The sequence below is a fragment of the Myxine glutinosa genome, chromosome 6 (assembly GCF_964187855.1).
Source record: "Myxine glutinosa chromosome 6, kmMyxGlut1.1, whole genome shotgun sequence".
Taxonomy (NCBI): domain Eukaryota; kingdom Metazoa; phylum Chordata; class Myxini; order Myxiniformes; family Myxinidae; genus Myxine; species Myxine glutinosa.
Genome location: NC_136266.1, coordinates 51498200 through 51522877, shown reverse-complemented (window position 1 = coordinate 51522877; position 24678 = coordinate 51498200). Strand labels below are relative to the sequence as shown.

General features: G+C 47.1%; 1 protein-coding gene and 1 long non-coding RNA gene across 3 annotated transcripts in view; both read left to right on the top strand.

Annotated features, from left to right (window-relative positions):
• The window catches only part of LOC137429776 (serum paraoxonase/arylesterase 2), a 55442-nt gene extending 52739 nt beyond the window's left edge, over window positions 1-2703 (top strand). Inside the window, exons 8-9 of one of the 2 annotated variants that reach the window (XM_068120012.2) lie at window positions 367-489; window positions 930-2703. In XM_068120012.2, coding sequence (XP_067976113.2) covers window positions 367-489; window positions 930-1094 — 288 coding nt within the window. In that variant the 3' untranslated portion in view covers window positions 1095-2703. The remainder of the gene's footprint in view (window positions 1-366; window positions 490-929) is intronic. The other variant, XM_068120013.2, reaches the window with a different exon arrangement.
• A 5471-nt stretch (window positions 2704-8174) lies between these two features.
• The window catches only part of LOC144892607 (uncharacterized), a 28320-nt gene continuing 11816 nt past the window's right edge, over window positions 8175-24678 (top strand). Inside the window, exons 1-2 of the long non-coding RNA XR_013623805.1 lie at window positions 8175-8187; window positions 8375-8445. This is a non-coding gene — a long non-coding RNA (uncharacterized LOC144892607). The remainder of the gene's footprint in view (window positions 8188-8374; window positions 8446-24678) is intronic.

Here is a 24678-nt window from a genome sequence, read left to right as displayed (position 1 = left end):
TCTTTGTGCTTCATCGCTGGGCGCCGAAGGCGAAGCGTAGAAGGTGCCCCAGCAATGCCGCATGCTGAAAGATGTGTTATTTATTTATTAGGCATAGGGATGGTGTACTTTGAATGTATCTGTAGTTGTTATTACATTTTTTTTTTTTTTTTGCAGATTTTATGTTTTCAACTCAAAACTTGCTGATGTCATTGGAACAATAAATTAGTCACTGGCAGCTTTTAAACCCTCTTAAAAGTCACTGGAAGCATTTTGCTCATGCCAATGTGAGTAATAATTCTAATTTCTGATCATAATTCGATGTTTGGCAAAACTTTTGATCATGACTCGGTTTGCAAGCTCTATATGTACTTTGTCAATTTGTAGATCATTGCATTGAACACTCACCCTGACAACATTGAAGTTGATAGGACTACCGGAGACCTCTGGATTGGTTGTTGTCCTGAGTCATGGAAGTTCATATTTGCAAAGGATATGATCTCCTCAGAGGTATGTAGCTACTATTGCTCAGGTGAGAATTTGGAACAATTATATGAAAAATAACAGCTGCGGGAGTCAATGGAATAACAGATAGTGGAGGGCCACAATTCAAAATTATTTATATACAGGGTCTACCAAATCTGATACAGGGCCTAACAATTTTGCCCATTTGAAATCTCGCATTGAAAAACATTTTACATATTCCTGGAAAAAAAAACCCACCAATGAAGAATAACATACTATGCTTTGCCGTGTGTTGCTTGTGCTTCGCCAGAATAACAGTTTAGGAATTTTGATAATTTGGTAATTGAGCCCCAGACTCAAACCTCATCAGCATGACTCATTGCTCATCATGACTCATTGCTCATCATGACTGATTTGGTCTCCCTTGTTTTCGTTTTCTTTTCATTTGAGTGTTCTTTCTCTTAATTTAAAATAATTGCGTGCAGGTCCTGCATATCGAAAATGCCTCGTCATTGGAACCGACAGTAACATCAGTCTATGCAAACAACGGTTCGGTGCTACAAGGAACCAGTTCAGCTGCAAGACATGGCCACCACTTGCTGTTGGGAACCGTTATTCACCGCACAATGCTCTGCACTTTAGCAGAATGAGTTTCGTACATCTCATAAGCATTGGGTGATGGGAGCTGATTAGTCGAGTTACACAATTTTATGGAAATAATTGGTGATTGTGAGACGTTGAAAGACAATAAAAGGATATTTTAAATGATGGACTTTTGTGGGGTTAATGCTAACCTATGTAACCAACTTGCTTGAGGCAGTTCCAGGACCAATGAGCATTGCATTGTAAAGTTTTGTACAAGATACAGCTGTAAAGCCATGCTGGGGTTTTCAAAGACCCACCAATGAAGTTTCCTTTAAAAAATTTGTCCTTTAGAAAGGATAAATTATCCTTTAGAAAAAAAGTTTAATTGTCCTTTAGAAAAACAAACAAAACTATAAAATGCTTATACTATTGCAATATGGTTGTTTTGGGGTGGCAAAAATAAAAGTTTGCATATTGCACGAAATATGCACAACGAAGGAATCTAAATTAAGTTTATTGTCAAAAGAATACTCAATGTTCTAAGTTACATTTAATGCAATAAACTGCACAAGGATATAAAGGAATAATTATTAGCTTATCTGGAATTGGAATTACAGACTAGGTATTGTCGTCGTGCACAATCCGTCCTTCTGTCGCTTATTTTGACTTTTCCGGCCAAACTACTGGGCCGATCCGGCTAACATTTCGCAGGAAGGTTCCGCTCCTAACTGGTAACGGGGATTGCAAAGCTTGTTCCGGTAATTTGACCGGAAGTGTCAAAATGGCCGACTTTCTAAATTCCTTCGAAAATATTTTTCTCAAAGCCTACCAGTCACAATGCTACCAAATTTGGGTTACACCATTAGGCCAGGGTAGGGATGTTAAATTGCAGAGGCCATGCTGATCACATGACCGGAAGTGCGTCAAAATGGCCAACCTAGTCAATTTCAGTCATAATGCTACTAAATTTGGGTTACAACATTGGGACAGGGTCCTGACGTTAAATTGTGGAGGCCATGCCGATTACATGACCAGAAGTGTGTTGTTAATGTCTGTGACCTTTTTCTTCTTCCTTCCCCCCCCCAACCTCCTGTGAGTTAGACCAAGTGGTTTGATCCATGTGTATAAAGCCTATGATTGGCTGTGGGGAAGGGGAGGGGCCAGGAAGGTGATTCAGAGGAGGGCTTGGCCATTTTGGAGGAGGGCTCATGGCAGAGTGCCTTTTCGGGTGTTGTAGAGGTTCCAGCTGCAATCTCTCCACCTGAAGGGTGACTTTGATCGAACTCCTTGCCTACTCCTACCCCCTTGTGCTGGGCCTGCCTTGGGGCTTACTTGTGGACTTGCCTACTCCTACCCTCTCATGGGGGGCCTACCACTGGGTCTGCCCCTGGGGCCTACTGCTGGGCCTGCGTTGGTGTCCTACTCTTGGACCTGCCTACTCTTGGACCTGCCTACTCTTGGACCTGCCTACTCTTGGACCTGCCTACTCTTGGACCTGCCTACTCTTGGACCTGCCTACTCTTGGACCTGCCTACTCTTGGACCTGCCTACTCTTGGACCTGCCTACTCTTGGACCTGCCTACTCTGGTTTTCACTCTCTTCTCCCTTATTGGTTTTATGTGTAGGAAGAGATTTTTCGTGTGATACTCCATAAATAAAGACAGTGTGATTGAAGGCTTGGCTTGGTGTGCTTCAGGCCGTAACAGTGTCAAAATGATTGACTTGGTAAATTCCTGCAAAAACCTTTTTGGCCAGACCCACCAGTCAGAATGCTACCAAATTTGGGTTACAACATTAGGCTCGGGCCCAGATAGGCTGCAGATCCATTGGTCCTATTTTTTTAGCTCACCTGGAACACAGTTCCGGGGAGCTTATGCGATGGTGCGGCGTCCGTCCGTCAGTCCGTAAACACTTGCAATTTCTCCGAAACCGCTGATGGAATTGTGACCAAACTTGGCACAAATTATATATTTTTAAAAATAACCACATTTAGAGGCCATTTTTCCCCGCAAAGCGGGGGTTGGCCTTTTTCGGGGACCGTGGTTGTTGTTTTTCGGTCCCCTTTTTGAAGCAATGTTTTACGGCCGGATGCCCTTCCTGCCGCCAACCCTTTTTGTCGCCTTTTACAACAAGCAGGGAATTACCAGTGAACTGGTACTCAATTAGCCGACCTCGGAAGGATGACAGGCTGAGTCAACCCCCCTGGCGTTAATTCAGCGATCGACCGGGATTTCGAACCCAGGATCCTAGGATCCTAAGCTGGCACCCTAGCCGCTAGCCCAACACCAGGGTTAACTTGGCACACCAGGCACAAATTATACTTGATATATTGCAACTGAAGTTTGTTCATGGCATTAAAAATAAATCGGGATCTAAGGGGTTCTACCAGGTGGATCCAGGCCCCCCCACCCCTCCCCGCACAAAACAGGAATTTGTTTTTTCCTCGGAGATTACACACACAATTTCGATGAAATTTGACCACAGCCTTCATCACGCGTGATGCATCGACGTTTGTTCATGGCATAAAAAAAATCTGGGCTTAAGGGGATGTGCGGGGGGTTTACTCCCCAAAATAGGTACTTTTTTGTTTCTTTGTTTAAAGTCTTATAATTATGTTAGTATGATTCCACATGCTGCCCTGTCTTCTAGCGACCATTGAAATTGGTTTAAAATACTGTGATACTGTTTAAAATACCTTTAGTCAGTGTAGTATACTGTTTTATTCTACCAGGTGAGCACCCAGGGGTATTGCCCCTATTTTTGAATTGGTACAAGGCTGAAGTTAATTTTCCTCATTACATGAGAAGTTTTGATCAAAGTGCTACCTGCTTTTTTCAGGAGGGTAACTATGTGCAAAAGCCCTTGAAGCTGAAAGAGTGATCTTTATATGAATTCTTAAATTGCAGGAACAAGATTAAAAATCTAATGCCACCCTTACTTGACAAACTCCAGCAAGTAGCAAAATTACAGCATGCTCCTGTTAAGGTGTTTGCAAATTATACAGCAGTTGGCAGGGTAACTTCAACACAAATGCAAGAGATGGTCTCGTATTTTTCATTGAAATATAATAGTTCTATTTGTGGATTTAGCTGATTAAGCACAAGCAAAGACTTCCCAGAATGAGTCGGATAATGTGCAGCAGAACATGTTCCCACGAGGCCTCCAACCGAGCATGAAACTGCCAAAGAAGAAGAAAATAATTTAGAAGAAAAAAATGAAGTAGTCATTATTCTTTTTTCATATGCTGCACAAGGCTGCTGGGCTGCATCATTGCATGGTTAGGGGACACAGTTTTGCTGCTGATGCAGTGCCCCCCTTGGACCAGGGCAGGAATTTGAAATTTGGCCATCGTGCCGGCGATAGCTCGCCGACTCTTCATGAAGGACACCATGGGATCTTTATAACGTCCACCAACTAATGTCGGCAGATGCGATGCCAGTTTAATGTCCATCTGAGGGACGGCACACACATTGATGAATCACTGCCTGTGAACCACCAGGATGACAGTTTATAGCTGGGTCGGGGTTCAAACCCAGGCTAGCCCAGACAGCTTAAAAGTGAGTGATCATACCTCGAGGCCATCCTATCAGCCCTAAGAGGTCGAGATACTGTCGAGGAGATACAGAATGGTCATGAAAGTTTCCAGGACCACATTGAAATTTTTTTTATGATGTAGAAAGTAATGTTGGTTCAAAACCATCAATAGGGAGAGTATATAAAACGTAATTGCCTTTAATTATTCTGTATATAAAGGAATCTTGATCGGATATTTAGTTACCAACAGGCGGAATGTGACATCTCGGCCACCAGAATTCTCAATCACGTGGTCTGCAAGCAGGTGTTTCTCCTCGAATGGAATCTGGGCGGCCAAGCAGCACTCTGCCTCTGCAGCTGAGAAGCGATCGAAGCTGCGTCTCTGGATTACTGGCACAATGATGGAAGTAAAGAATAGCCATAAGCCATGAAACAAACAAACAAGGTTAAAAACAAACTTGATAATAATAGCCACAAGCCATCTATCTATAATTCCAGTAATCTCTGTGTGTGTGTCTATGTGTGTGTGTATGTGTGTGTGTGTGTGTGTGTGTGTGTGTGTGTGTGTGTGTGTGTGTGTGTGTGTGTGTGTGTGTGTGTGTGTCTGTATGCGACCGCTGTTTCTCGACAACCACGGGTCCGATATACTTGAAACTTGCCAGGTATATTGCTGGGGACCCGAGGATGTGCCTTTTCAAGGTTTGAAATTAATCGGACAAGTGGTTCCCAAGGTATGGTCACCGTACTCGCAAGCCGTTCGCTTTGGCTTTGCGAATGGACCAAACCATTTCATGTAAATAGAGGGGGGGGGGGGGTTCTACCGTACTCGCAAGCCGTTCGCTTTGGCTTTGCGAATGGACCAAACCATTTCATGTAAATAGAGGGGGGGGGGGGTTCTGTGGTCGTTACTGCCACGTGGTTTCAAAGTTTTTTTTTGTTGTTGTTGTTTGCACGCATGTTTTTTTGCACCCACGTACGGGCACGCCCTAGTGATCCAAATGATAAAAACATGCCTTTTGTATTCACTCGAGACATTGAATAACAGTATTTGCAAAGATGACTACGGACTAAACTACGCAAATTGGTGTCTGTCCATCTGTCTGACCACGATATATCCAGTCGATACTTGTCCAATCTCACCTAAACCTCACAGGACTAAAGATCACACCATGAAAGATGTAGCAACTTCATCCCCTGCCCTCTCCAAGGGGATTGCTCACAACGGGCGAATCTGGATTCGGACCTGAACAAAAATCGAATTGGCTTGTTCTCGTCACTTACCCAACTCGTCTACCAAGTTTTGTCATAATTCGTCCACAACTTTTTGAATATCATGTTATATACCATTTTTGGCTCTATCACTTAATGGTGAAGTAGCACTTGAAAATTAAATAACTCTCTGATCCGGATCCGTATACAGATCTTCACCAAAGTCGAATCATTTCGTCCTCCTCACATACCCAACCTCTCCACCAAATTTCGTCTGAATCCATCCACACCCTTTTGAGATATCCTGTTCACAGACAAACAAACAGACAAAGGTGAAAACAAAACCCCCATCCACCTTCGGTGGCAGAGGTAATTACCACCTAATGGGTGTTTTACGTGTTTAGGATGGCATTGACCTTCGACTATTTCTTACCAGATTTTATACATATATACTTTCAATCTGATATCTTGAAAAATTAATGAGATTTGGCAATAATGAAAGCACAAAAACATCCCATTTGATTATAATGGGGGTGGAATTGTTGTCATGGGCACGGTTTTATCTTCGACACGTGGGACTCGCCTCTTTACCGCGTGGGACTTGTCTCTTTACCGCGTGGGACTCGTCTCTTTAACACGTGGGACTCGTCTCTTTGCCGCGTGGGACTCGCCTCTTTGCCACGTTGGACTTGCCTCTTTACCGCGTGGGACTTGTCTCTTTACCGCGTGGGACTTGTCTCTTTACCGCGTGGGACTTGTCTCTTTACCGCGTGGGACTTGTCTCTTTACCGCGTGGGACTTGTCTCTTTACCGCGTGGGACTTGTCTCTTTGCCACGTGGGATTTGTCTCTTTACCGCGTGGGACTTGTCTCTTTACCGCGTGGGACTTGTCTCTTTACCACGTGGGACTTGTCTCTTTACTGCGTGGGACTTGCATCTTTCACACGTGGGACTTGCATCTTTCACACGTGGGACTTGCATCTTTCACACGTGGGACTTGCATCTTTCACACGTGGGACTTGCATCTTTCACACGTGGGACTTGCATCTTTCACACGTGGGACTTGCATCTTTCACACGTGGGACTTGCATCTTTAACACGTGGGACTTTCATCTTTAACACGTGGGACTTGCATCTTTAACACGTGGGACTTGCATCTTTAACACGTGGGACTTGCATCTTTAACACGTGGGACTTGCATCTTTAACACGTGGGACTTGCATCTTTAACACGTGGGACTTGCATCTTTAACACGTGGGACTTGCATCTTTAACACGTGGGACTTGCATCTTTAACACGTGGGACTTGCATCTTTAACACGTGGGACTTGCATCTTTAGCACGTGGGACTTGCATCTTTAACACGTGGGACTTGCCTCTTCGACGACCTTAAAATGCCTGTTTTGTGGTAATGCAGTTTCTTTCACCACCTTATTTAACACGTTACATTAGTTCTTCGTGGTTGTTGTTTATGTATTTTATGACGTTCTTAAAAACAGTAAGTTTCCTGTTTGGAATGATTTTCAATTTTGTTTAATTGCGCAACAGAGTAAGTGCAACAGAGCACGGGCGAGTCAGAGTAAAATATAATAAATCTCACTCCTCTCCTCTCCGCACATGCATCATCAAGATGACTTAACCCAACGTAAAACTTCCCAATGTAAAGCTTTACGTTAACCCAACGTAAAGCCAACGTAAAACTACAGCTTCGTTTTCCGAACCGAGTTCAAAATGTAACATTCAATTGAAATTAAGTTGTTCCTCAAACAAACTGACATTTGTAGACAGACAGACAGACAGACACAGAATTGAACCAATTTCTTAACCCCACTTTTCGCTTTGTGTGTGTATGGGGTAATGAAAATCAAATACCTTCCCTTCACATGTAACTATTTTTGTTTTGGGAATCACAATGTTGGCAGTAAATGAGCACACATGAGCGCACAGGTCCTTCAGGTTCCACAACAAATCATCCATCATTTGAGATGCCATATGACCATGGGCGGAGTTGTGATGGTGAAACAGGGCGGTGATTTATTACAAAGTGTCTTCGATTCATAGATAACAGGGCTTTTCCGCATGGGATTGTGGGTCCTATGGGTGTGGTGTAAATAATCTCTGGAGATAAACTTGCCTGCCTCACTGAAAAATACTTACAAAGAAGATTGAGTGTGCTCCAGTCGAGCTGGTGTCACGTCGATTGAAGAGTAGATTGTTCACACAGTGGTATTGTAACTTTAAAATAATAATGATATAAAATCTCGTGTCCTTCAACTCAAAGTTCATATCTACAGGTATTGAGTGTATGTAGCTGTTTGAAAGTTAGCTATCCGAAGCAGTCAGGAGTGAACATGTGGAAGCATGTGATTTGTGTGTCATTGCTTGCGATTCTTGCTGAACGCATCGTAAACATCAGGTAGGTGAAAGTCCAGGTAAATGCTGAGTATTGTTTGTAAATGATTGGTTACACCCAATGCTTAATTGTTTCGCCATCGCAATTCCCTTTTGTAAAGTAAGAGTCCATGTGCACTTCTTGACATACGCAGCAGGAGTTTCTATTTGATCGTTTAATACTTTTTAACATGCTCTTTGTTTGTTTGCAGCATCATGCTAAACTTGTTTCGAGAAGTTCAAAACTATGAACCTGGGAAATGTCGGATCATAGAAGGAATGAGTGAGTTTTGATGTCAACTATGCGATCCATTTTGGGTCATGTTTTATTTTCGGAGGAACGTCGCAGATCTACAAGAGCTTTGCGTTGCTGTTATTGTTGTTGGGTATCGATTTTTGAAGTGTGCACCCATTGGTCAGACAGCTGTCGGACCACACGCACATCGATCGCTTGACTCCACCCACCATAGCACCAAGACAAAATTACATGGCTCCATCTTCGTTTTCTGGTGGGCCTAACACATTAGGCCTGTATGCCTCTGCTGAGTATATGCTGCCCTGGCTTGTTGCGTCAGATTTCCATTGGCTTTGTTTGGGTCGAGTGTTTTTCACGATGAGAGTTACTAAATTACTAAAAAAACGGAAGTTACTAAAAAAAATAGTGTAACGTGATTTTTGAATGGCCCCATATTGGGTAAAAGCAATCCGTGACCGTGTGACGAATCAGCGCGTTCTGATATAACCATGGAAATGGTGTCATGGATAAAAGGTGTCGAGTGAATTTTATAATAGCGCATTAAATGTGTGTTTCCCAATTGGCCCGCTAGTTACGAAACAGTGCGGTCATTCTTGATTACTGTACAACATGAGATAATTCCTACAGTCACTACATTTGCTGGACATTGTTACCGCTGCATAAATGAACCTGTTTCCGATCTTATACTCTGGCATGATCTTATACTCGAGAGGAATGGAAGCTGAGGATCAATGTCATCTGAGATTGGTCAGAGATCCAACTTCAGAAGAACCTGTAAAAGGTTTCCATGCTGTGTCATGTCCTTATAATAGCAGAGCTTACACACATTCTTCTAGCAATTTACGCTCTACCAGTGATCAACTCTTTGTCCAACTGCTATGTGGCTTAAAATGTCTGTCGATGCCCCAAGACCTGTGAGATACAGCATTTAAGTGTGAGCTTGTCCAATCAGACAAGGTTGTATCTCCGTGTCGTTCTGGGCTTGATCAAGATTAAGAAACTGTAAAGAATCTTGCATGAACACACAGTCAGGTTGGTGGTCCCTGTTTCCCACTGTCTATTCTGATATTGCTCACTCTGTTCACTGAGTCCTCCGATCACTCCCCCCTCCCCATATACTCCAGGATGCACATTTTCTTCCAGTAACCACCAACCACAACCTCCCTCCTCCTGTGTTAAACTTCCAAAATCCAAGCTTACTGCAAACTTCAGCTCTCTTATTCCTCGCTTCTCCAGTCTATAGAACCACCTTTCAGAGGTTGTTCAATCTCACTCTTCCCTCCAGGAATTCTAGCCACCAGTGTACCACCATCTCGTGTCATCCCCAATTCTGATCCCTGTTCTTTATTTACCCCCATTAACCTTTCCTAACCAAACCATCTTATTTGTTAATTTCAGTGTTTCCGATGTCCTTGTCCGTCTCCTCTTTTCCTATCTGTTCATTTCCTTGATCTTTGTCCCATTGCCTAGTACTACCTTACTCTTCTATCAGCCTCGCTGCTATGAAAAAAACAAAACTTGTGTACCATATTGTTAGTAGTAATAGGCTTTGGAATGTGGTTGGTTTGTCCTTGTGTGAGAACCTTGCGTTTAGGAATGTAGGTGTGAATTGCCAAAGCAGGCATATGGGCTGTCTGATAATATCTTTCTTTTTGTCCCTCTGGGGCAATAACTAGCCTTCAAAAGTTCGAACAGTTCAATCATACAGTTTTAGAGCATTGAATGGGAGCAACTGTGCAACCTCCAGAGTCGAATTCACTCCGACTAATATAAGTAAACATGCCTTCAAGAGTCAAGTATTTGCCCTTTGGGATTCACATATCACTGGGATGACCCTGAGAAGCTCAATCATCCCGGAGAGGATGATCTTTGTCTAACCTAATGCCTAACCATCTCTTCGATAATTAAAAAAAATTACCGGATTCGAATTTGGATCTTCACCAAAATAGATTCGTCCTCGTCACACACCAAATCTGTCCAAGTTTCGTCCGAATTCGTCGATAATTTTTGAGATATCGCATTATATATCATTTTTAGCCCGATCACTCAATGGTGAAGGATCATTTAAAAAAATTATCGGATTCCGATTCGGATCTTCACCAAAATCGAAACAATTTGTCCTTGTCACACACCCAAGCTATCATCCGAATAGATCCATAACTTTTTGAGATATCCTGCTCACAGAAAAAAACAAAAAAACAATACAGGTGTGTCGCATAGCGCAATACTTGTGAAATCCAAATAAACAATAGTTGCCATGGAAACAGCAGTTTCGTAATTTTGAAAATTTGACATATCAAGTGTTTTACATGATGGAATGTTTTACATAACAAATTTGGTTGATACATTTTTTAAATGCTGCCTAATATGTGTTTTACATGTTTTGGATGCATTGACCTCAACCTTTGACTAATTTTGACCAGATTTTATTTATCCACAATATTGATTCCAAAAATGGTGCCACCTATTGACAGTGAATGGTACCATTTACTCACACAAAGCTGTAATAACCTACCAAACAGAAGACCTATAGATTAAAGTTATTTCCTATTTTAAGCCCATGTATCTGAATGATAGTTGTTGGTGTTTGAGGATCAGTAGATCCTGGATTGAGGATCAGTATGGATCAGTAGATCCACAACCTCAGTTGCGTCCAGGCAGTTGGTCAACCAATCAATGCAACATCACCATTCAAACTTTACCTGCCGGTGGATTTAATATATTATGACATATTTATAACTCTCATAACACATTCCATTATATTATAATACATTAAATCATGCACATCTTACAATAAATATAACATGTCCATCACCCAGCACGACCATCCCACTTACCACTAAATCAAACTGTTATTTAAATGTTATTTGTAATGTCTATTCTTCCTGTTGCCCTGTGTCTCTTAGCAACCACTGAAAATGGTTTAAAATATACAATATACTGTTACGGATTCGTCACTTCCGCCTTTGTTGTTATTATATACTTGTAAGATTTTTAGTTTCAGGTAATATTGTTGGTAACATTTCTGTGTGAAATGGAGAATATTTTAGTAAAAGGTAAAAATAAATGTTTGTGAAGGTAAAAGGAAAACGTGGCAAAAAGAAACCGGAAGAGGAGAGAGGAGGAGATCAGAGGGAGAGGAGATGGCAATGAGAGAGACAGCCGTGAGTCACATCGAGGCTGCGAGCGGACCTTTTTGATATTGGTCGCGAATGAGTTTAGGCTTCCCGTGAAAGGGATTGACCGCGACATCGTCCTATATTGCAATTGCAATTAAACCTGCGTCTCAGGTTTTATTACCGAGCGTGAGTTATTGTTGGCAGGAAAGCAAGAGCCTCCATTACAAGCCAATCCGCCATTTTTCCTCAGGGAGGCCGTCTGCCTGGTGCATCGCGCTTTGTCGTTGGGATTCCCATATCGACATTGTGTGGATTGGCGTTTGTTTTCCATATCGGCTTAATCGTCGGTAGACGGGGGTGGGGGTGGGGGGCGTGGATTGCTCTCACGTTTTGGGGGATTGCTACTGTGTCACCAGCTGCCCGACCTCCCACCTCGTAACTCATCTGCAACCACGCCGATACCTGCATATTTTTCTTGCCATTCTGCACGACTTCGACCTTCACCCAACGTGTAGATTTGTGCATGGACTTTTGCGGAATGTTACATTCCACTCACGTTTAGCGTATCGTGAGAGTATTGCTTTGAGAGCATTTGGGAATGATGGTAACATCATATGTATTGTTCATTTGATGTAAGTGATATTTTCCTGGTGCTTTCTTTAAGAGTGTTATTAGTGTGTATGTGAGAGTTCTTAATACAATTACTGATTTTGTTATACACAATTGCATTGGTGTGGTTTTACCATGGTTTATGAGAACACTTGAAATAACAAATCTTCTGCCGTGTTCCCACTCGAAACTCTGAGGGGCCCACCATAACCGGAGTTTGGGGAGGTAACACATAACAATACACAATATACACATACAGGAACGACACACACACACACACACACACACATACACACACACACACACACACACACACACACACACACACACACATGTTGAGCTTCACTTTATAGGAAAGGAGAGAAAGACAAAGTTAGAGCGACAATGGTTTAATGATATCAATTACGAAACACAATTGTGGAGCAAGGCTCAGCAGGGAAAGCTCTACACAGAGCAGATCACCACCAAGGCACTCACTGAAAATCTAGTAAATGAGCATTTCTTATATAGCCAAAAAATCAGATAAAAGTCTGCGCTGAAGACAAAGGAAAAATGGGCTCTAAAGACCCCCACCATGGTCCCTTCCTGCAGAGGGCCTAACTTAGAATACAAAGATGTGGGAATAAGATAGGTTTGACCTTCTCAGGCCCTTATCTAAACAAACCAAGCTTGGGCAAGGCGAAAGGAAGCATTCTCACAATAGAGTCCAGTTGTTTACACTTGGCAAAAAGCATCAACAGTGGATTAAATGATTGAGTACATAAAATCAACGGATATATTATGAGATCCTACTTTATTCAGGGTTAACAATACCTTTTAAGTTGAAGGCAACAATAATTATATGGTAAATCATCCACATTTGTAAAGGAAATAACTGTCAACATGTTTTCCCTGCACGTCGGTTGTGGGTTCTTATCTCAATCTGGCGCAAGTTTAAAGAGAACTCCAAGACTGGTTCTCCAAGCGCCGTGAACAACATGTTTTTCACCAGCCAAATCCAGCTGGGTTAAAGCAGGCCACAGTAAGGACATAATAGATATATATAAAACACAGTTTGTGTGTGTGTGTGTGTGTGTGTGTGTGTGTGTGTGTGTGTGTGTGTGTGTGTGTGTGTGTGTGTGTGTGTGTGTGTGTGTGTAATGTTACCGATAGACTGAAACGGAGAGGCTCACGTGCTTGATATTTGGCATAGACATGGCCATTGAGCCTGGGACGAACATGGCTGAGACCATATTTGACGAGATCCATATTTTTTATTCATATTTACCTCAGCGCATTTCAGCGAAGTACCTGCTAATCTCAGCCAGTGCCAGAACAGCTCGCTGATTCGCTCAGAGCGATCACGTGATGTTCCATCCCGTCACACGTCACACGTTTGCACGTAATTCAGGGCGAAAAGCGATTGCGTTTTTTCACCTTCATGCGATCGTGTTTTGTGTTGATTTTGTGCGATATGAATTAAATTTTAATTCATATTTCGTGTTTACGAATTTGAATACGAAGGATTTCCCCTTTCCTCTTTCGATTTCGAATATGAATCGAATACGAGCTTGAGTCGAGAGGGCGAATGTACACGTTGGGAATGTACGGGTCTCCCTTCCCCCGCCCGGCAACGCCGGTACTGGAGGGCGTGGGTCACAGGATCGGTGAGTCTCCAAAATCCGCTTCGTGCTCTTGCGAAGATGCAGGACAATGTCGCGATTGTTGTGCTGCTCTCCGACCATGAGAACTGCAACATCATTGTTGACTGGCCCTCCCCTTGCCCCTCCCCCTCCGTCCTCCCCCTCCCTCCCCCCTCCACCCTACCCCTTCTCCCCTCCCCCTCCCTTTTCCCCCTCCCCCTCCCCCTTCCCCTTGCCCCTCCCCCTCCCCCTCCCCCTCCTCCTCCCCCTCCCCTCTCCCCTCCCCTCCCCCTTTCCCCCCTCCCCATCCCCCCTCTTCTCCCCTCTCCCCCTCCCCCTCTTCTCCCCCCTCCCCCTCTTCTCCCCTCCCCCCTCTTCTCCCCTCCCCCCCTCTTCTCCCCTCCCCCCCGTTCCCCTCCCCGCCCCTCCCCGTTCCCCTCCCCCGCCCGGCAATGCCGGGTACTTCTGCTAGTTATATATATACTAGGGCATTGCCCGTACTATATCTATATCTAAAATTATATCCCCCCCCCCCCCCTCTATTTACATGAAATGGTTTGGTCCATTCGCAAAGCCAAAGCGAACGGCGAACGGCTTGCGAGTACAGTGACAATCCCCCCCCTCTATTTACATGAAATGGTTTGGTCCAAAGCGAACGGCTTCCGGAGTTTGGTAAAGAAATCGCCATCGCGTGCACAAACGCGCAGGAAAGCGAATGAATCGCAAATTAGTTTTAATTAGTTTTAAAACATAGTTTAACGCCAACATAGCGGCAACATAGTTTGCCAACGTGAAATAAATGAATACGCTCTCAAATGTGCCGTCCGAGGCAGCGTGTGTTCGGCACGTTCGGCACACGCGATAACTCGCTGCTCGCTGATTGGTTGAATCGTTTTTTGGACATAGCTCGGTAAGTAATTGTCCGATTAATATGAAACCTTGAAAAGGCACATCCTCGGGTCCCCAGCAATATACCTGGCAAGTTTAAAGTATATCGGACCCGTGGTTGTCGAGAAACAGCGGTCACAGACAAACGTACAAACAAACAAACACACAGAGATTACTGGAATTATAGATAGATATTCAAATGTTCTGATCACATGGTGCATAGGGTCTAAACCCCATGACCGACATCACCTCCCTTTTGTCTTTACGACAACACCTTGAAAAGACAATGTATAAACCCCAGCAGGCCAGTGCCCCCCAGTCACATGCCAGGCGCGCAATGCGTCACGCATGCTCTGGGAGGGAAACCGGCCCCTGGTTGTGGCTGTCCGACATTTAACGCATATTGTTAGCCATAATTCGCGGCGAAGACCCCTGGTTCGGATATAGCTGAGGCCCGGCCGGGTTCCGAGTCCGCCCTTGCTGCAGCGTAGGTGCGACCCAGTCGCCGGCCTGATGAGGGGCGCTCCTTATGTAGGTGCGATCCTCGCGAATCAGGGCAAACAATCGACATCCAATGCCATCAAGCCTTGTACATGTGATTGTTCTGCGGGAGAGAAGGTGGCACATTCGTTATCAGTTATCACAAATCTCCATCTCCACATAGTCTGAATCAGCGTCAGTATGCATAGTGTCGGGTGCTTTGCACTGAGGTGACCCCAAATTGCTTGCTTCAGGTGGTGAAGGTGGTGGTGAAGGTGGTTCTCCCGGATATCCCGGATATGTGTTTGCCAATCGCTCCTCACTACTTGCATAATAGCAATAGCTCTTAAAGGAACCTACACTACTCAAATCAAAGGAATCCCAATGGAGAGAACTAAAGGCATAGTCTTCGTCAGAATCCCACGCGTCGGCATGCTCATTGGAGCCATGCCAGGAATCATAGATCTTCAAAGCCACATCCTCTTGCCATGAAACGTCCAGGCCGTCAACCCAATTGTGGGCGTCCGAATCTTGCCATGAGATGATAGAGTTGGCCGGTTCACCGAGGGCCTTTGGATCCTTCCCATGTAGTGAGAGAAACATCTCGGTAGCAGCGGGTGATGTGGACCATCCTGTGAAACATTTTCTCACACAAATCATGATTAGGGATTTCATTATTACCAGGGTGAGTACGATTCCCACGATTATGGCCAGGCCTGTCAACAGCCATTTTACAATGATTCCCGTCCATCCTCGGAACCAGGCTGCTATTCCAGACCATACATTATTGGCCTCTTCCTCCCCCTTCGGCTATCCGTTAGATCCTGGGTAGCGGCCTTAAGCCGGGTGATTGAGGCATCTATCCCTTCCGAGTGATCCGGGATGTATGTGCAGCATTTTCCATCGATTACCCCGCATACTCCTCCCTTTTCTGCCAACAACATATCTAACGCCACGCGATTCTGCATCACCAAAGTTCACATATGCACTAGTTCGTCTTCTACTTGCAGTTCTGCGATTCGGGTTTTGTTTCCAATTCGTTCCAGTACTAATGCAAGGCTATCTATTCGCCAACTATTCATAGTTACTCCCGCCTGGGAAAAAAATGCTCCTAGTAGAACCTGCCACCAACGTCCGTCCAATTTTACTGTTCCATCCGGGTTCCAAAGAGAGAATCGTTTATTCCTCCCGTGGATATGGGTATACCCTGTTTCGTTAAAATGGTCTACCAAGGTTACCTTGCGGAAGATGGCCCCTAGATAACAAGTCCCTCCCCAATTTTCCGGCAGGTATGGATACGCCTTGTTCCCGCAGATAAACATTATTTCATGGGGTGGGATAAGGGCAGAGGCCATGCATTTACTAATTTCGAAACGAGTGGCGTTTGGTGCTCCCCAAGACACTGTTAGCCTCGTTACATTATGCTGGGCCTGGTCATCTATCGTTATTCTAAGAGTACCTCCCTTTTGTTGCGCTGTTGCACCGGGCGGAAGATTGTCGGATGGCAGGGTGTGGGTGCACTCCGAGGTTCCCATCTGGACGTGTCCCTTTCCTATAAGACACAGCCGTCCCCTTTGCTCCGTCACCCAGACTGGGTCTGGTGTTTTGTCTAACAAAGCCTGCTTAATGGGTGGGGTATATCGAAACTCACGGGAACACACTGCTGGGTGTTTTGGGCCTACCAACTCCAAGATTGTGGTCAGACATGGAGTACGTAAGGGTCCTGAGCACATATCTCGTAGGGACAGGGGCAGTACTACCATATGTATTCCTGTAGTCCTGGTGTGGGAAAAATGCATACACATCCAACAACGTGATCGGTTTTGTACCTTTGCCATTGTGCGGGTCACTGTCCAATACGTGTTTTCCTTTGGCTTTTTCTTACTTTCTATCCGCGGGTATGGTGTCAGCACGTGCGAGACGCATGGTGGCTTGTAGGAGTAGGGAAAATTATGTGAAGTCATAAATTCACATTGTAATATCAGGGTGGTGTTGCTGTCCAGTAACGCGTGCGTGGTTAAATTGTTCGAGCCTTTTCCCCATTTGTAACCTGCTCTGGCCACGGCTGCTATTGGTGTAATGCCTTTCCGTGGTGCTTCCTTCCTACGAGTGAGGGCGGCAAAACCTGACTTCCTTCCATTTGGGCCTATGTGTATGGCCCTCCACATTATCCACATCCATGCGTTACCCTTTACGTGGCAGCAGGGTATGTTTATCCTCTGACCCCAGGTAACGCTCTGCCGGTGGACCTGAGACTCGGGGTCTAGGGGGGTCGGGTTTGTACTGGCAAGGTATATTAAACTAAATATGATCGCCACCCCTAACAGGCGGTGGAGCGGCATCCTCGATCTGTGGTGGTACGTTTATGGTGTCGGTGTCTGTGGGTATGGCCAACTTACAATGCGTGGCATGTACCCAGGACGACTTGCCCTCACAAAACACCGCTGTTGGTGTGGTCAGGAGAACCTGGAACGGTCCCGTCCACCTTGGTTCCAGCGCAGTCTTACGGGTGAAATGCTTCACCAGCACGTAATCTCCTGCCTCGAAGGTGTGGATAGGCTTGCTCGTTGGCTCTGGCAGGGCCTCCCGAACTCGTTCGTGTATGCTGCGCGCCACATGGGACAGACCGATGCAAAATTTTAAAAGCATGTCATCCATGATAGGTAATTCAAGTGCCGCCATATCCACTGGCGTGGATACCGGCAAGCTCATGGGCTGACCCATCAGTATCTCATGCGGAGAGAGACCAGTGGTGCGCCCTGGGGTGGAACGCACGCTCATTAACGCTGGCGGAAGGGCCTCCGGCCACTTGAGGCCTGTGTCGGTGCAAATCTTGGCCAACTTACCTTTCAGTGTGCCGTTCGTTCATTCTACAAGTCCCGCTGATTGGGGGTGGTAAACGCAGTGGAACGATTGTATTACCCCCAACGCCTTTAACACGGCCTTGATGACGTCCCCTGTAAAGTGCCCGCCCTGGTCGGATGACACTTTCTGCGGGACGCCGAACCGACATATGAAGTGCCGCAAAAGGCACTTGGCCACCGTTATAGCGTCAGCCTTGACGCATGGGTAGGCCTCCACCCATTTGGTGAACATGTCCACCACTACCAGCACATGTTTAAAGGACATACAAGGCGGTAAATTGAAAAAATCGAACTGGATATGGCAGAACGGCCCGACCGGAGGAGCATGGCCCGCGTTGTGGCGGTGCCTGGGGGGAGCCCCCCTATTATGATGTTGGCATATGGCGCATGAGCGACAGACCATGGTAACCACAGATGAAAGACCTGGCGCTGCCCAGGTGGAAAGAATCTGCCTCATCACGCCCCTATGGCACACATGGCCATTTTTATGAGCCATGCGTGCCAACCATGGCAATAACGCTCGTGGTGCCACGGGTTTGTTGTTAATTTTCCACATCTGTCCTTCCGCGGGGCGCTGAGCCCCCAATTTAATCCAATCTTGATGTTCTACCTTTGAGGCCGCGGCTTGTAACTGCATTACATCAGCTCCTGTAGGTGCGGGTGTCGGGACGTCCACCTGGGCGGTCGCCTTGGCGCCCTGTTTGCGCGTAACTACTGGCATATTATACCCAACCTGTTGGTTTGCCGCTTGTCCTGCTGCCTCGTCGGCTCGGGTGTTTCCGCGCGCCACTGCGCCGTCTGTACGCTGGTGACCTCGGCATTTAACTACAGCTATTTCGCGTGGTAGCATAATACTATGAAGTAGATTTCGCACTAAGTCTCCATTTTTGATGAGTGCTCCCGCCGACGTGAGGAACCCTCTCATTTTCCATATGGCCTCTTTATCGTGGACCACTCCGTGCGCGTACGCCGAGTCAGTATAAATAGTGACTGCCTTTCTCTCGCTTACTTCACACGCCCTTGTGAGCGCGTACAGTTCGGCCTGCTGTGCTGACCAGGTAGGCGGAAGGCGGCCGCTTTCGACCGTCTCCGTATCTGAGCATACTGCATCCCCGGATACAGGGATCCGTCCCATGCCCGTTTGGCTGATCCATCGACGTAATAGGTGTGGTCGGCTTCCTGTAGTGGAGTGTCCTGCAAATCAGGCCTTACAGTCGATATGAATTGGACCACGTCTGTACAAACGTGCCGGTCCCCTTCCTCCTCTGTTGGCAAAAGCGTCGCTGGGTTAGGAATAGTGCACTGCTTCACCGTTACATTAGGTGCCATAATCAATGCAGTTCCGTATTGCATCAGCCGAGTGGCTGTAAGGTGCTGTGTGTTTCGCTGCTGTAGTAGCGTATGAACGCAATGCGGTACATGTAAAAGGACCGCATGTCCCATCACTATGTCGGCCATCCGTTCGACCGCGTATCGGGCAGCCGCCACGGCCTGTAAGCACAGCGGAAAGCCTTGTTCTACCGCATCAAGCTTTTTGCTGAAATAGGCTACCGGACGTTCCTTATCTCCATGGGTCTGAGTTAACACGGATTGTGCAAATCCCCTTACTGCATGGGTGAAAAGCGTGAAGGGCTTCTTATAGTCGGGAAGGCCCAAAGTTGGGGCCGTCACTAAGGCTCATTTGAGGCCTTCGTAGCAGCGCATGCGATCATCAGTCCAGTCCACCATCCGTGGCTGGTTGTTTTTCGTCGCCTCATACAGAGGTTTAGCTAGTAACGCATAGTCAATTTTCTATGTGTGACAGTACCCTGCCATTCCCAAAAATCACAACACCTCCCTTTGTGTGCGAGGTAACGGGGCTTCCATGATGGCAGTAACCCGGCTCGCGTCGAGCTCGCGTTTCCCATGCGAAATCGCATGTCCCAAATACGTCACTATTTCTGCAATAGTGACGTATTTATGCACAAACTGCAATTTCTTCCGGCCTACCTTGTGGCCTTTCTCGGCCAGCGCATTTAATAGCGCTAGTGAATCCGTCTCACAAACTGCCTTGGATGGAGAGCAGATCAGTAAGTCATCGATGTACTGCAACAGTACCGAGCCGCCTTCCAACTGGACGTCCGCGAGGTCGCGACGCAGCGCCTGTGAAAACAAGGTGGGGGTATCTGCGAAACCCTGCGGAAGCACTGTCCAGGTGAACTGTCGCCCTCTAAAGGTGAAAGCGAAGAGGTACTGGGATTCTGGAGCTATTGGTACCGAAAAGAAGGCGGAACACAAATCTATGACTGTAAAATGTGTGGCTTCCGGCGGAATGGAAGTCATGAGAACTTCCGCATTTGGTACAACCGGGTGAATGCCCTGAATTATTTTGTTAATTTCCCGCAAATCTTGCACGAATCGCCATTTTCCCGTCATTGGTTTTGGCACTGGAAAAACTGGGGTGTTACATGGGCTGTTGGCCTCGATTATTATCCCCTGCTGTACAAGTGATTCTATCACCGGGAAAATGCCTGCGTCGGCCTCATGATGAAGTGGGTACTGCTGAATGTGTGGTAAGGGTAACCCTTCTTTAATCGGAATCACCAGGGGGGGGAGGGGGGGGTGCGTCCCTAATGCGGCCCACCTCGTTCTCGTGTTGCGCCCATAGTGATGGGGTGACGGTGTCGAGCAACCCATCGGAGTCCCCTGGGGTAGTGGGGACCGCTCTAACCATGTGTGCCGCTTTGGGTGGTAATTCCACCATCTCAAATTTGACTCGTCTTTCCTGTGGTGCCAAATCGATCACGAACCCTTCATTGTTGTCCAACACATGGACCGTTTGGTGTTCAACATCGTATTGACACTTTACTGGCGTTTTTCGCAGCCGGCCCATCATCCATCCAATGCTCTCAGGTGGCCATCCCCTAGCGGTGCTAAGGGTAACATGTGCTACCACCCCCTCGGGGTACTTAGCCTTCGTTCTCCGGCGCGGCGACAAGGTTACTGCAATTCCGATTCCCTCTCCGCCAATCCATATGTGTGATAATTGGAGGTCAGAAGTTTTCCCTATTGCTTCCGCAGCCATGTCTAAATAGTAATCATCGCTCCCAGTCGCGTCGTAACATGCGTTGCAGTGCGGCGGGTCGTATTTCAACTTTGTAACTATGTGGTGTACTTCTAACCAGTCGCGACTTTCTTGTGTCTTTGCTCCGACCATGTCAATCACATGGGTCCATGTTGCTAAAGCCCCCTCCTCCAACCGCCACCAATACACGGTGGGGCCGGCTCGCTGTAATGCCATCATTAACAAATCTCGGTTCGACTCTCCTACGTCGACGTATACGCCTTCCTCGGTACACGCTATATTGCATCCCAATCGGCAGAGCAAATCACTTCCTAGTAAATTAGTTGGGGGCAGTGGTGGTCATGAGAAATGCATGCTTAGCTTCTAACGGTCCGAGCATCACTCGGGCTTCCTTTGATACAGGGAGAGCTTCTACATTTCCCGAAACGCCCTGGATCTGGACGCTCTGGTGTGTGGGTTTCAAAGTAGGTAATTGTCCCTTATTTGTCGTACTGCGGGTCGCCCCGGTATCCACCAGAAAATCTAGTGGCTGCCCATTTACATCTAAGGTCAAGGTCGGTTCTTCATCTGGGGTCATCGTTATCAATGGACATTCCTTTGGCGGCCCGCATTCATCCCGTCAATAGGTGTTTCCATACAGCGGCCCTTGCTGTCCCGGGGGCCCTCGTAGTCCCCTTGGGCAATTTGGACAATTCCGTCTCCAGTGGCCCATCTGCCCACATTCGAAGCATGCCCCTCTCCCGAGAGGCCCCTGTCCTGGAACCCCCTGTTGGGATGGCCTTCGCCCCCCTCTGTAGGGAGGTGGGGGCCCTTGCTGTCCCCTCGGAATCTGTTGGCCTGGGGCATGAGGCCCGTATGGCACGCCCGAATTGGGGGGAGCCCATGGGGTGTGGCCCATATTAGAGTGTCCCCATTGCGGTGCCCATCCTGTCATGGGTGTTTGTGGCGGCCAGTAGCCTGGCGGGGGACCTGGCACAGGATATGGTGGAGCAGCCCATTGGGGTTGGGGTGGTCCCCACATCTGGTTCCCTGGCCCGCTAGGCCATTGTGGTCCCTTTGGTAGTTGCATTACGGCTGCCTGTAGTGTCGGAGCTGGTGTCTCGTCGTCGCTCGGCCCACTCTCACTATCACTTCCCATTATTTCTGCCCCCTTTTGTTTCTTTTTCTTGCTCCCCTTTGTTCTCTTCGATTGTTGCTGGGCCAATTTTTCCCTTACCAACATCTGCAACATTTCCTCCTTGATTTCCTTCTTTTCCTCCAAGGAGGAGCCTGGGCATTGTTCCAGTTTCGCACATAATTCATTTGTTTCCATTCCCTTCGAACCGAAAAGGACGGCATGCACTTGTTTCTTCAGCGCTGGCCGAAGCCCTTCTACTAGATAATTGTTCACCAGGGGAGTGGGTAGGTCCCCGATTTGGATTAACCCTAGTCCACCCCATCGAGCTATTGCTTTTTCTATTCTCTCTCGAAAGTCGCCGATAGATTCTCCTGCTTTTTGTTTAATGTTCCCAATTTTTCCCCAATCTGGTCCTCCAGGTGGCGCTAGCTCGTGGTCGATGCTTGTCAACAGTAGGGCCTTTAAGGTGGCCCACTGTTGCTGGCCCAGTGGGGCCGGTAATGCCCCGGCGGCCTGGGGATCGTCGGCTGGCCAAGCCGCTCGAATTTTGGCCCGTTCCCAAACTCTTGGTGGCAGTACTGACACTCCCAAATGACATATATCTCTCCAATCGGCGTCCCCTTGGAGAAACCGCTGCGCCATGAGTGGGACTATTCCTGTAGGATGATCAAGTAGCAGGTCCTTAACCCTATTTTTCATTGCGGTTAAATCCGTCTCTTTCCATGGCACCCGTTCCCTTACTACGACGCCGTTCGCATTGATTCCCACGCATCGCACGGGGAACGCCCCTTTCACTTCTGTCGCACGTTCCACCGGTGCCTGATACTCCACTAGTGAAGGGTATAATTTCCAATCTGGACCTATCGGAGGTGGGAGCCCCGGGGTTTCAGTGCCACTATCTCCATTGTCCTCGACCTGAGGGGCTGATGGTTGTGGGGGTTTTTGAGTTCGGGGGGGGGGGGGGTAGCCCATTCATTTCCCCTACAGCGCCCTGGTGTCGGGATGCACGTGCCTTAGATCCTGGGACTGGACCAAGGCCTTGGGAGGGATAGGGAATGGGGATTTCACCTTCCTCATCCTGTTCCTCCTCACCGGAGTTCATCCGGGCTACCATTAGCTTCTGGCTTGACTGCGCCACAAGCGCCTTCATCTATTTATCCTGTTTCTTTCGTCCCTGTTTTCGCTCATCCTGGTATTTCCCCAACTCCCCTCGCAAACTTGCTTGTCTGGAGGCTGCCTGTCTCTTCAAGGCTTCTTCCTTCCACCAACTATATATTTTCCACGAGTCAGGTGGGAGACTCTTCTTTTTCTTCTCCAGGGCGTCTAAAGCCCCATATAGCACTTCCAACTTGTCTAATGCAAATGACCCTTCTTCTGGCCAAGGCGTACTCAGACCCTTGGTTAATGCAGCCCATGCTTTGCCCGGATGCAAAGCGGCATACCCATGTTCTCTTTTCATATAAAACGCCGGGGTGTTCTTTAAAGGTTCTCCCTCTTTTCCTACCTATTACCCATCGTCCTTCCTTCCTTGGGCTATCCCTCCTGGTAGTTCTGAGATTGGGTCACCGCCCGATCTTCACCACCCCTTTATCTTAACTCAGTACCCACGCTGGGGTATTCCTAAAAGGGGTTATCCCTTCTGTTCCTAGCTTAACTTATCCTTATAAATTCCTACGCCGGGGTATGCTTTGTACCTATTGTTACGTGGTCCCCTCGGTGAATACCTGGTCTCGGTGACCCCCGGACCGTGAGAGGAACTTCGCCAGAAAGTTGTATTATGTGTGCGCTTTCGCAAAGCAATCCATATGAATTCCACCCACGAGAAAACTGATGTTCAATGATATCTTTCAATGGTAATGATACCATACAATTTCAATGATACAACCACGGAGATTATATATTTCAATGGTAATGATACCATACAATTTCCATGATACAACCACGGAGATTTTCCCCGAGCAATCCACCATCAACAATTCACAATCCCCCAATCAATCCCCTAGATGAGTAAGATGGCCATCTTATATATGTGTGTCCCCTTTTGTACTCACGACCCCCTTTGGTCCCTGTCCCTCACAATGTCTCTGGGCCCCTCCTGACCAAGATGATGGTCGGCTTCGCCGCACTCGGGCGGTTGAACGAACCCCGGGTGGACGTGTTTCCACCGGGCATGTATCGTACCGGGAACCCCGGCTGCAGCTCCCTCCTGGCCACGCGAAGCGGGTCCTGTACAGTAGGCAAAAGCCACACGCCGCTTGCAACGCGTGGTAGGCCCCAACGTGCGACCCGTACGCGTCTTTGTAGACGGTGCCGCGAACGGTGCCAGACGCTGGGTCGGTGCACGGCCCCACGGCCACTTGACGTGTCCACCGGGTCGGTACACGTCCCGGTAACTCCTCTCGCCAGACGGGCTTGGGAACGCCGCTGTTTCACGCGGCTCAAGATCGATCCCACCTTTCGTCGGAGCGGGGCGAGGAAAAAGATGACTCCTTGTCGC